Source organism: Chionomys nivalis, chromosome 1 (assembly GCF_950005125.1).
Source record: "Chionomys nivalis chromosome 1, mChiNiv1.1, whole genome shotgun sequence".
NCBI classification, from domain to species: domain Eukaryota; kingdom Metazoa; phylum Chordata; class Mammalia; order Rodentia; family Cricetidae; genus Chionomys; species Chionomys nivalis.
This window is the reverse complement of record NC_080086.1, coordinates 42,461,723-42,475,579: the sequence shown is the minus strand read 5'-3', so window position 1 is coordinate 42,475,579 and position 13,857 is coordinate 42,461,723. Positions and strand designations below refer to the sequence as shown.

General features: G+C 42.9%; 1 protein-coding gene across 1 annotated transcript; it reads left to right on the top strand.

Annotated features, from left to right (window-relative positions):
- Positions 1-243: 243 nt before the first annotated feature.
- On the top strand, positions 244-13,631 carry LOC130881587 (histone-lysine N-methyltransferase SETMAR). Its single transcript, XM_057781228.1, has 2 exons — positions 244-426; positions 12,288-13,631. The coding sequence occupies exons 1-2, from the start codon at positions 268-270 to the stop codon at positions 13,053-13,055; spliced, it is 927 nt and encodes a 308-aa protein (XP_057637211.1). The 5' UTR covers positions 244-267; the 3' UTR covers positions 13,056-13,631.
- Positions 13,632-13,857: the final 226 nt, after the last annotated feature.

Here is a 13,857-nt window from a genome sequence, read left to right as displayed (position 1 = left end):
ACCCGCAAAAGGCTGAACATGCTTCTCAAGGTTCCCAAGAAAAACTAAAACATTTCAAGTTCTCTGACTGGTATCTGTCTCAAAACAGTGTGATCCAGACCAAAAGCATCCCTACAACCCTGAAAGAGGAATTGCCCTCACCTGCCGCTTGTGAAAACGAAAACTACAACTCCCATGAGGAAGTGGGGCTGCGGAATCCCCAACTCCCAGCATCCTCCCCTCCGGAGGCCCACGACCGTCAGGTTAGTAGGTGGAGTGAGACTGTTCATGTCTGCGGAAGCTGTAGAGCAGCATTCCTTAGGGATAGCAGCAGCGGAGGAGGAATCTGCGGCCCTGAGAGAACAACAAGATGTAGCGCGCGGCCTGGAGAACTTTCCCGTGAGAGTATGGCCTCTGGGGGCGGGGCCCAGGCCTAAGCCTTTCCAGGTAGAGGCGGGGCGGGTGCCTTTTCGTGTGGGGGCGGAGCCAGAGGGCTGCTCCCATTTCCTCCCTCTCGCTTCATCTAGGGGCTGGGCTGCCGAGCCCATAGCCCTGCAGGGATTGACTGGAGGGAGGCTTTATTTACCCCCGCCGGAGCCTGCACCTTTCCTTGTAGGGGCTGAGCTAGAGGCCTGCTCCCGCCTCCCCCCCCCGCCCCCCCCGGCATCCCGCCCCCAGGGGAGGAACTAGAGAGCTGCTCAGGATTCCAGTAGGTGAGGCCCCGCCCTTCTGTGTAGGGGCGGGGCTAAAGAGTGGCTCACAACCTCGGGGGCGGGGCCGAGCCCTTCCTTATTGGGCGGGACCTCAGAGCTGCACACAGCCGAAGGGGGCGCTAGGGCACCTTGCCTAGGAGCCGAGAAAGATAGACGCATAGCTCCCCCATGTGGTCACAGTTGTCAAACTGGCTGTAGCCACAGGCTTCTGTTTTTTCCCTAAAATTTTTAAAATATTAGCATACAGGGTATTTGGATTTATTATGGCATTTTAAAAATGTTCCTTACCAAATATTAGTCGTACATAATAATGGGTTTGTCGATGACATTTTCACACAAGTGCATGATGTTTAGATCATATGCACCACCACTCCTAACCTCTTTTGTCCCTCTCCCACTCCTAGGAATCCTTCATCTTGGCTAGTGCCCCCTTCAACTGTGTGTGTGTGTGTGTGTGTGTGTGTGTGAGAGAGAGAGAGAGAGAGAGAGAGAGAGAGAGAGAGAGAGAGAGAGAAAGGAGACCCAGTGAGTTTCATCAAGGTTGTTTACTGAAACTTCAGTCCTCTTGACTTTTTTTGTTACTGACTTATTCTTTGAGAATACCATGGAATATATGCTGATCTTACTCTGCCCTCCCCCAACTCCTCACAGACCCTTGCCTACCTCCTGCTGTGTCTATCCAATTTCATGTTCTTTCTTTCTTGAAAAAAAAAAGCCGTTAGCCTGAAGGGAAGGTTCTTAAATGAACAGGATCTAATATTTTTCTATGAACCTGTAATAAGACCTTAACAAGGATTTTACTTTATTCTATTGGTAAAATGGCAGTTCCCCGTAGTGTGTGTGGCAGAGGGGTGACTTTTTTAAAGGGGCATTTTTCTCTGGTCTTGTACTCAGAACTTATTGAGGGATCAGAGCAAATCCGTTTCCTGTCCTAGTCTCAACTGTCTCTCATGGAAGAATGGCCTGGCACTGAATCTCAGCCCCCAAAGTCAAACTTAGCTGAGGTCTCCTTCATGCTGAGAGGCCTTGGACGAATGTGAGTTAGCTTCTGCGAAGCCTTAGAAGCCTTTGGTGGAGAGTTTAAGTAATAGTACCTCGCTTTACAGCTGCTTTGGGAATTACTGTTTCTAGTTCTCTGTAAGAACTCAATAAATGCCCTCTACTGTTACTGCCTCAAAGCCCTTGCTCTGACCTTCAACCCCTCTGACCGTGGCCTAAAAGTTACCTAAGGAATTGGGAATACCCAAGATTCTGGCGAAAGAACTTTGCCCTTGGATATTGGACTTAGATGATGCTTTAGTCATCTTAGCTACTCCGCAAAGCCAGAGCTTTTTGTTTTCCAAGTGAAGATAATTTAAAATTGTATACCTTTCCCCCATCTTTTATCAGTACAAATTGGGGCTGCCTCTTCCTTCCTACTAGAGTTTTTGTGAGCAGCAAATGGAGTAATAACTTCTATAGCAGATTTCAAAAGGCAAATCACAATTTTAACGTGCAAACTAGTAACTGCCTTCTCAAATTATGATTTGTGGCCCATAGTACTTGTCTGTATTTGCATTGATGGTTTATTTTTTTAATATTTATTTATTATGTATGCAATATTCTGTCTGTGTGTATGCCTGCAGGGCAGCAGAGGGCACCAGACCCCCTTACAGATGTGAGCCATCATGTAGTTGCTGGGAATTGAACTCAGGACCTTTGGAAGAGCAGGCAATGCTCTTAACCTCTGAGCCATCTCTCCAGCCCCCTTGATGGTTTATTATTAACAACACAAGTAGATAGCACTATATATACAGCATGTTAAAGATCAAACATCACAGAATGTCTGGTAAGACTACCTGTATGTTTTTCTTTATTTGTCAAACTGTTGAGTGCCTGTAAAATGCCAGGCTCTGTATTAGATGAGGCCTAGAAGATGACTTCATTCAGCTGAAGACAGCATTTGGTTAGTTTTATTTTAAGCTAGAAGTATCTAATATGGATGGAAAATGCTGCATTCTTAAGTAGCTTCAGTAAGTATTCATTAAGAACTAAACATATACCAAGTGATGAGTTGGGACGCAGAGGCTGGCAAAACATGCTTCTGCCTTCAAAGCACTAACCGTGAAATGATCCTCGAACTGATTTGAACAGTTTGTGATACTGAATGAAGTGTGTTTGTGTGCATGTGGGTATGTATGTATTGTGAACTCTGCAAATAAGTTTCCAGTTGGATTATATTTTTCTTTGTCATCTTCTCTAACAACAATCCATAAAACAGTAGAATAATATAACTCTTTGTTAGCCTGCTTTATTTTCAACATAACTAACAATAACTTAATTAGCCAGGCAGTCGTCTATAATCTCACTACTCTGGAGGCAAAAGCAGGAGAATAAATGTAAGGGCCACCCTAAGCTACACAACAAGACTCTTTCTCCAGAAACCAGTCGCTAGGAAGGTAGCTGGCTCAGTGACTGAGTGCTTTATGCTTAAGTTCATGGGTTTGATTCCCTGCACCTTCAAAAGTTAAAGGGTTTTATATAAGTATCTTCTTTAGCACTTTAGCATCCTCACAGTCATTAGTGTCCATAAACCCAGGGGGTTTGATGAACTAATCATAGTTTTCAAATTAAAATAAGTACCTGTCTATTTTTAAAAGGAAGAGGGAGGAGAGAAAAAGTCAGGAGAATGAAACTGTTCGAAAAAGATATTCCTGGTGTCACAAAGCGAGATACTGAGCAGAAGTGAAGTAAATTAGCCCAGCACTGTTACTGCTGCAAAAGGATACACAATGGCCCACACCACTGAGCAAGCACATGGGCGGGGCCAATTATCCTGTGTCTCATGCCATTGGTGGCTGCTCAGCCTCACAATTTGACATGATTGGCTAATTGATAGTGGGTGGGCAAGGGAAGGTTGCAATAGAGAGTTGAGTTTCAAGTCTATCATCCCGGGTTTGGCAAATGGGCAGATTCACAAGAATTTCACAAGATGGAGGAATGGACTTTTGGGAGGTTAGCCATCTCTGCTAGAAATGACTGCTTCTCAGAAAACAAGCCTCGTGGTTGCCTAGATTGTCTCGTGGTACTAGTGGTGTAGGATGTGTGTCTTGGATCCTAGCAATTCAGCGTAGAATTCTGCATGTGCTATGGAAATGCTCCACCACTGACCTACACTCCCAGCTCACCTTCAGCTAATTTTCTTCCATGTATTCCACATGCATAAAAGGAATCTTAGAAAAAAAAATCAAAATAGCTTACTTCCTGCAAGCGCTGGTTTCACAGGCCCACACAACCATTAAGGCATGAAGAACTCAAGGTAAAAATAACTTTCTGTCTGCTTTGCTTTGGGATGCCGTGTAAAGAGAAAAGAGAACATTGAAATGTTCACATTAGAAGCCAATGTATCATAACGTCCTCAGGGTTGAAAGCCAAGGAGAAAATAAACTAATTGGTTTTCTCCAGCTAAGTCAGGTTTAATCACTTGTCAGGTCCCTGAGATCAACTTCAAACATTATTTTTCAGATCTCAGCTGGGCCTTGACCAGAATTATCTGGCTCACGGTCTCCTAATAGCTGTTAGAAGCAAAAGCAAACTGATGACGCTGGACGCCAAGTCCAAGGATTCTTCTAGCTGTGTTTTCAACACAACCAAAAAAGGAAGGTTTCCACAGTGCTTCCTTAAGTATTCCTTAGGATTTGGGAAGCTTCCATAAGAATCACGCTCGTGTTTAAAATCCTAGTACTGTATAGACTTGTGCTTGAGTTTCTTGGGCTTTGATACAGAATGTTAATTAGAACAGTCCTGACTTGCAGGTTGTAAAGAGCTGCAGTGAAACAGAACAAACTGGGTGTCTACTGTGTGTCTAGAACTGCAGATTAGAAGGGCATTTCATGGCACACCTCAGAAATCAGGTTTTTCCTCTGGACACACATTTGAAAAATGACACCTACACATTTAACACAATGCGACATTGAGCTCAGTTCATGCTAGCCTAGTTTAGAGAGGAAATCATCATGAACAAGAGAAGCCAAGATAGCTATTTATTTGTTTTTAGCATGCTATATGCTGTTTCTATTTTTGTTTCCTAAATAATTGTTATTTATATTTTTTCTTAAGTATTTCTTGTGGAAAAAAAAATTGGAATCTCTGCCCAGGATGTGGGTGATAGGGAGTCATTTCACACTGATGGTTTTGCACTTATTTCTAGCTCTTGCATATGACAATTTACAAACAGTAAAATTCCCCTTCTTGTCTTTTTTTTTTTCTTTTTTTTTTCCTGCTGATTCCAAATCCCAGTATGGATAAGACAGCTACTAAGGCAGTGTTTGTTGATAAATGAAGGAAATCTGGGCTGGGTCAGCTCTTAATCTCCTTACTCGAAATGAGTAAGTAAGCAAGGATAGGAAAGTATTTCATAGACCAGACTTTTGTTTGGATATGTTTGCAGCCAGGAAGTTTAATTCCAGGACCTATTTTTTTCACCACCTACTACAATACCTGCTTAATTTTTCTTAAATTCACGTGCCAGCCCCAATTGTAATGGTTTAGATTCTCTCTTATAGTTTCCTTTATAAGTGAGATAGAAAGAATGGATAGTTAAGGGAAGGTGATATTTTCAAAGCAAGTCCCAGGCCCTGAGTAGCATTATCTCCCTAGGAGCTTGTGTTAACCACCCCCAATATGAATATTTTCCCTGTCATAATTGTTGATCTACAACTTACCCAGTCGCTTGCCAAGAGTCACCATGGTAATGTGAGTCTAACTCTGTTTGTGTCTCCAGAGGGGGCCACATTCTGCACTGAGAAGCCCTGGTGGTTTTGCCCTGTGTTCCTGGCCACAGTCCTGAGTTTTTCTGCCTGAAGTACTGCATAGTTTGTTCCAGTATCTTAAACCCAGTTGGAAACCTGGTAGTTCTTTGTTCATTTGCATCTCTGATGACATTTTCTAGCCTTTTCCTGTTGCCAGTCACAGTTTTCACCCTACCGCATTAGCCAGACTCCCTTGATTGCATGAAACATAAACACCCCTCAAACTGGCTCAAGCAATAGAGGGAAATAATTGCCTCACATAATGGAAATGTCCCAAAGTAGCCGCCATAGACCTGTCTGTATCAGTACTCTAATGATGTCTAGTAATATCTTACCGCTACACTTCCTGTTTGCAGAGCAAAAGGTTCAAGCCCACCTCTGGGTTTGAAAACCCACCAAAATCTACCAGTCCAGAGCTCAAACAAAAAAACCACCAATCCCTGAGCCCCCAAACCCACCAGTCTCTGAGTTCAAAATCTCACTAATCCCTGAGTTTAAAATCCCACCAATCTCTGCACTTGCCTTAAAATTCCACAACCCTTACCCTGGAAAACCCTGCCTCTAAAAAGTCCTATATAAAGTCTGCCTCCTGCTCAGTTCCTTGTTGCTTTTTACCCAAGCAGAGGCAATCACCCTCTTTTGTCTCTCCCAATAAACCTATTGTGTGAGGTTTGTTGTGCTGTGTGACTTTGCTAGGCTCCTGACTGCCGGGACACTTTTCCTTTCAGAGCTATAAACTTGTGTATGGGGAACCCTTCCCCTAGAGCTGTGACACTGTTCACACCTCCACTTCCCTTTCAGGACTTGGCTAGACAGGAGGTTTTGTCTAAATGGTAAACTTGATACTGAGCATTCTGTAGAGGGGTCCTACTTCCTTCTTTGTGACAGTAACCCTGATTTGTGTTTCTTTGTTCTGGCTTAAATGGTGTGCTTGGTCACACACTAAACACTTCACAATTCTCTTTAATATTCTTGTTCTCAGTTGTGTGTTTGTTTTTGAGGTGGCATCTCTTAGAGCATAGGTTGATCAGGAACTATCTGAGGCTAAGTCAAAGATGATCTTGAACTTCGGTTCCTGTTGCTTCCATCTGTGAAACTCTGGGGGCAACCCTGAGTGCCTCCACTGTGTATTATGTGGTACTGGGGATGGAACCCAGGGCCTCCTGCATGCTGAGCTAATACTCCACTAACTGAACTATAACCTTAATCCCATCCCAAACACTTAAATTAGTGATGTTCTGTTTAGCCAGGTCAGCTTCTGGAGCCATCTGCAACCCTCATCCAAACTCCTACATCAAAAGTGGAGAGACTTCTGGGAGGAACTGGGGGGAAAACACGTCCGCTGTGACCAAAGCCCTGTTCTCTCCTTGGTGTCCCATAAGCCCAAGCAGCCTTCAAGTTTAAGTAACCTTGTGGATAAATTTGGTCCACAGATTTGTAACAGGAAGTAGGGTACAGGCAGACTTTGTAAAGTGTTACAGACTGGATACATTTCAGTTAAGATCAAGCGGCTCCCCCCAGTTTGCAGCACGCTTTCCACCATCAAAGTTTGACAGTTTGCTGAACATAAGGATTCAAACAGAATGTTTAATGATTGATAACCTCAGATTCATAAGCATTTGAATAGAATGTCTAATGATCGGTGACCTCAAATTATCTCTGGGAAAATGGATACTCACATAACAATATATTAAATTAGACATGATTTTTAAAAGGTTTTGGGGATTTTGGTTTTGGTTTTGGTAATATGGAGCCTCCAACCTAGCGCCTTTCACATGCTATGCAAACCCTACCACTGAACTGTCTCCCTACCTCAAAGGAATATTCTTCACTATAGTTATTTTAAAATCAATAAAATACTTTTCTTCTATAGTTTCTAACCTTTTCTGGAGGAAGAAAATGAAGAAAGATGAAGATAAAATTATTTATAATCATCACTGGTATCAGGGTCAATGGTTCTAGATCTATTTTTATTCTGGTCTGGTAAAATGACACAATGGGTAGAGACACTTCCTGCCAAACTGGAAATTTACCTTGAAGTCTGTATTGTTTGTTCAAAGATATCTAAAGCTCATTTGGAAGTTGCTACCATTTGTAACCCAAGTGTAAAGAAGCTCAAATTGCCAGATTGTAGAATTTTAATTATAGAATTTTTATATATTTATATATCAAAATATATTCATCTATCTATCTCTATGTCTGTCTCTGTATTTTTCTTCTTCTTTTTTTTTTTTTGTTTTGTTTTTCAAGACAGGGTTTCTCTGTAGCTTTTGGAGTTTGTCCTGGAACAAGCTCTTGTAGACCAGGCTGACCTCAAACTCACAGAGATCCACCTGCCTCTGCCTCCCGAGTGCTGGGATTAAAGGCGTGCACCACCACCGTCTGGCCCTGTCTCTGTATTTCTATCTCAGTGCTTCAGAGCAAACCCAGCACGTTCCTTGCACATGCTAGGGAAATATATATAAAAGAAAATTTCATAGTAAATTATGAACTAGGGCTGTAGTTCAACAGTAGAATGTTTAACCATCGTGTGTAAGCCCTATGTGCAATCTTCAGAACAGCAAAAGTAAATAAAATATAATAGTCTCAAAACTTTTTTTTTTTTTTTATTTTTAAGTAGAAAGAAACAGAACTCATTTTTAGGGGGGAAAATACTTTCCTGGTTAGAAAACTGCAGTAAGTCAGACTTATTTTAAAAAGAGTCATCTGTGTTGGGAAAGAAATCATTTTCTAGTTCAGTGACTTAATACTGCACTTTAGAAGGATGTGCTCCTTGAGGGACAAATCAGTTTAAAAATACTCCTCATAAAAAGGTTCACCAGGAGATCAGAAAACCTTCATTTTACAGCTACTTCTTAAAACGCCTCAAAACCATTTACATTTCAGTGTTGAATAGGAAAAAAAGCCAAAAGTGGGTTCTGGATAAGACAGCACTTGATGAACAGGGGCATCTTTTTTTGAGAGTTCCTTTATCCCTGTAGGATATCCCTACACAGCTAAAGTGATAAGACACAATGTAAGCGGAAGCTGTTTAACTCCCCACCCCCGAGTCACTGTCTAAGCAGAAGGCTGGCCTGCCCCCCACCCCAGACTCCCACTCTTCACCTTCCTAATCTTTCAACAGGAATGCCAATCCTCCTCCAGTTCTGTGCTTTTTAAAGTATAGGCTTCTGCACTTAACTGCACAGCTCTGCCAAACCTCCACAGGGAGTGTCACTGCATGTTGTTCAGTGTCTTTCTAAAGAGGGGCCCAGGAGACACCCGTTAACAGGGGATCAGAGATGGGCAATTCCAGCATCCTGCCGGATCCTGTAACATCATGACCCCAAATGGTGCCACCTCGCAGGACCACTCCTGTAGTGGGGGAGCTGAGGGCTGCGTTCCTGCAGCACGGCTCTTGGCGGCCTGGCTAGCTTATGCCCCAAAATAACAACACACAAATTGTATTCATTTAAACACTGCTTGGCCCATTAGCTCTAGTCTGTTACTGGATAACTCTCATATCTTGCTTTAACCCATTTGTAATAATGTGTGTGGCTTATTGGGAAGGATTCTAGCCTACATCCATCTTGGGCTGGAGCTTCATTGCATCTGACTCAGAGAGGAGAGCTGTGGCGTCTGGAGAGGAGCAGCATGGCGTCTGCCTCACTTCCTCTTTCTCCCAGCATTCTGTTCTGTTTACTCCACCCACCTATGTTCTAACCTATCAGGCCAAGCAGTTTCTTTATCAATTAACCAATGATAGCAACGGATATATCACACTCCCACATCACACTCCTACCCAACTCTGTTGACTCTGTGCCATGCCACTTTACTAAGGGTCAGAATACAAACAGTCCCCAGGAACTGTCTCCCACAAAAGAATGGTTTGGAGGGACACACTGGTAAAACTTCTTTCTTGTATTTGTACTAGAAAAGTCCATGTTGCTTCTGATAGTGAGATTGTTCTTTACAGACAGTGCAAAACTTGCGTCTAATCATATGCCTTCTTTAAACTGACTGATTCCAGGTGAAACCAATTGTTGAGCTCTATATGTTTCACACTTTATATGTCTAAGCTTACTGGACCGGTTTATTTCACCCTGGGTTAGTCAGCTTTCTGCTATTGTAACAAAACACCTGAGATGATCAGCTTAAAAAATTGAAAGGTTGAGTCAGTCAGTGGTGGTGCATGCCTTTAATCTCAGCTCTCGGGAGGCAGAGGTAGGTGGATCTTTGTGAGTTCGAGGCCAGCCTAGTCTACAGAATGAGTTCTAGGACAGGCTCCAAAGCTACAGAGAAACCTTATCTCAACAGAGAGAGAGAGAGAGAGAGAGAGAGAGAGAGAGAGAGAGAGAAGGGAGAGGGAGGGAGGGAGGGAGGGAGGGAGGGAGGGAGGGAGGGAAGGAAGGAAGGAAGGAAGGAAGGAAGGAAGGAAGGAAGGAAGGAAGGAAGGAAGGAAGGAAGGAAGGTTGGTTGTTGTTGGGCATGGTTATCCAAGCACTTTAGAGGCTGAGACAGAAGGATTACCAGAAATTTCAGGACAACTAAAAACTGTCTTACCCCCACCCCTACCCGACACACTATACATATAAGAAAATGGTTTCTTTGGGCTCGCACTTTGCAGGTTGAAGCCCCATCACTTGACTTTGTGCTAAGGCTTATCTTCAAAGTGGGAATATGTAGTACAGGAAATTGTTCATGGCAGTTGAGAAGCAGAGTGAATACAGGAAAATACTGGATCCCAGTGTTCTCTATGAGGGCTGTGCCCAAAAAATAGGCTCCCTTTTACTAGGCTCCACCTCTTAAAGGTTACACTACCTCCCACCAGAACCACAGACTGAGGAATGAATACATAGGCATTTGAGGGGTATTTCCCCAAGCCATGGTGCACTTCATGCTTTCCTTTTGCACATTACCTTAACTCTTTAAAACAATCTCATTAAGTCCTTTTTGGAAAGAGGTGGATATGAATAATGTTCTATGTAAGCAACAATTTTTCTGTAAATAAAGTTTGTTAGGTTCTTAAGAGGGTTGGGTGGGGGTGTGTACACACATGCCATGTGTATAGAGAGCAGAAGTTGACATTGTGAGTCATCCTCATTTGCTCTCCACCATCTCTCTTTGAGGCAGGGTCTCTTACTAAAGCTGAAGCTCACTGATCAGCTAGACTGGCTGGCCAGTGAGTCCGGGGATCCTGCAGTCTCCACATCTTCAGTGCTAGACTGGAGGGTGCATGCTGCCACCCAGACTCTACATGTCTTCTAGGGGGGTTAGAGTCAGATAGTTGTCCTTGTATGGCACTCTACCAACAGAGCAATCTCCCTGGTCCTAAGAAATGCTTTAAGCTTCAGGGTTTAAAATTGTGCTTCTTAACACTTGTAAGGAAATAATTAAGACAGAAGGCTTTCCATAAAGATTTTAGATTTGAGGTTTTATTTTTCATGTTTTATAAATGTAATATTTTGAAAATGCAGGTACATATAAAACACCAAGAAATGTTTCAAATTATCCCTTTGTCATTTACTAAGAACAGAATTTCTTTACATGTATCAAATCCATCTGTAGTTTATATATTGTCACCTATTTAATAAATTCCATTTTAGAATTATTTGTTAATGATTTAACATTTATGACTTTCTTACCACCAGAAAAAAACCCTGGAATGTCTCATAATGAATATATGTATGTATATACATTATCAGATAAAGCTAAAAGGGAAAAAGAACCTCAGGATAAAATACTGAACTTCATGCAGGCATCAAATTTAGCAGTTTTTGGTCAGAGTGCTTGAGAATAAACGGTTATGAGTGCTCAGCCCTAAATGGAACATCTTTATCAATCCTCCCACCCCTGCCAAGGCTCAGGGAACATCACAGAAGAGGAGGCGGGGAAGATGTAGGAGCTGGAGGATGGGAGGAGTGCTGTGAAATGCTGTCTTCTGGACATGGTGTGGCTAGTGTGCTCATGAACTCAGCAGCTGTGCTTAGCTGGGAAGACACACAATTAAACCAGTCAAAATCCCAGCCTACATGGGGAAGTAACTCCTGAGAAACTTCCCCTAACCTAGGAGCTGTTGGCAGGTGATAAATGCTGGGAGGAGTGACTACTAACAGGTTCCCCACGTTCCAGGAGATGGCCCCACACCACACACATATGGGCAGCCCTAAGTGGGCTAAGAAAAAGAAAAAACAGAGGACATGAAGCTGGGAGGTGGATGTGAGGGGTGGCATGGAGAGTTATGATCATAGTTCATCGTACACACATATGCAAGTCTCAAAGAATAAAAAAGTGTCAGTTCCTAATATTCAAAATTATGAGAGAAGCAAGTTTTAGAATTTTAAAGATTTCAAATCTTGATTGTAGAAAAAATACTGTTATCTTTATTCCTGTAAGATCGCAAAACTTTCAAGTTTTGGAAGTTAGTCCTGGGACTGGAGCGAGGTCGCTGCAGTTGAGGGAATTGCTGTTTTTGCAGAACATCAGAGTTGGTTCCTAGCACTCCTGCCAGGCAGCTCATAACCTCTTCTATGTTCAGCTCCAGAGATCATATGTCCTCTTCTGACCTCCATGGGGACTGGCACACATAGAACACACACAGACACACAGTCACATAAGTAAAAATCAAAATAAGTCTTTAAAACTTAATTTCTTTAAGTGGAGAAGGAAACATTGGGTCATGTTTCAACGTGTTTTTGCAGATTTGTTTTTTCATATTTTCTTATATGCTGGAATTAGGAAATGTCCACACCAAAAGCTGTACATACCTTACATTCATGTGAAACACGTGAATGCCACTCTTAACAAGCAGCTCTCATTTTTGCAGTATACTCCCGATCATGTCGCTGGGCCTGGAGCAGCCATCGACCCCACACAGATAACCTTTCCTGGGTGTGCTTGTTCCGACACTCCATGTCTCCCCGGCACTTGCTCCTGTCTCCGCCATGAGAATAACTATGAAGATAGTCTGTGCCTCAGCAACATAGGATTGGAAGCAAAGTACGCCAAGCCCGTTTTTGAGTGCAATGTTCTCTGCCAGTGCGGTGAGCGCTGCAGAAACAGGGTGGTCCAGCATGGTCTACAGTTCCATCTCCAGGTGTTCCAAACAGACAAAAAGGGCTGGGGACTTCGGACCTTGGAATCTATACCCAAGGGAAGATTCGTCTGTGAGTATGCTGGGGAGATTTTAGGATTCTCTGAAGTACAGAGAAGAATTCACCTACAAACAGCACATGACCCAAATTACATCATCGCCATCAGAGAGCATATTTATAATGGGCAGGTCATGGAAACTTTTGTCGACCCTACCTACATAGGAAATATTGGGAGATTCCTGAATCATTCTTGTGAGCCAAACCTGTTGATGATTCCTGTCCGAATTGACTCAATGGTACCTAAGCTGGCACTTTTTGCAGCCAAAGCTATTGTGCCAGGAGAAGAACTCTCTTATGACTATTCAGGAAGGTTCCTTAACCAAATAAGCAGTGAAGACAAAGAAAGGATAGATCCTGAACAACTAAGAAAACCTTGTTACTGTGGTGCCCCGTCATGTGCCACCTTCCTGCCCTATGATAGTTCACTATACTGCCCCTAGAAAAACCAGACACCAGTTTGGAAGGGAGGTCCTACCTACCAGCCTCTCTGGGGACAGAAACAGAGGAAATCAAGCATTAAGTGCTTCAACTGCATTCTGCTTCCTCTCTGGTGAACAGCCTACCCCCAAGGGAAGTATACCTTGTAGTCAGTGTCTTGCTCATCCCAATAAGAAAGACCAGGGGTGGCCCAGCCCTGCCCCTGCCAGGCTGCCTAAATTCAACTCAAGAATGTGATAAAATGTCCAGCTGTACCCGTTCTCCAGAATACTTACCTTTATAGATGACTCCTTGGGTGTCATTTCTTCTTGGAAACCAGAATTTAGACTTGATGACTGAAATTGGAGTAGCCACCCAGAATCCAAGTTGACCCTGGGAAAGGGTCACACTGAGCAAATCAACAAGAGATCTGGAAGTATAGAAAATGCTGCTAGTCCTGACCTCTGGAATTGGAGATGAGAAGCCTACGAGACTAAAGCCCCTGTTGCCTTTCATTTGAGCAAAGCTTATGATTCAAGACCTCAGCCTTGCTTTCCAGCTAGTTTTATCAGTAAAAAAAACTGTTTGTTTTTTCTGTCTCTTTGACTCCTGATTTTATTTCTTGTTTCTAAATGTGAATTAAAGAGGAAGGACGTCATAACCTGCTAAAACCTAATAATCACCACAATAATGAAGTAAAACCATGAGAATGATTTCCATTAATAATCAGGTCAGAAAAGGAAGCCTGTTGTAAAGTTTTGGCTACACTCTTGGCTGTGTCCCAGAGCTTATGAAGTTAGGTTTCAAACCCTCAAACACTCCTTC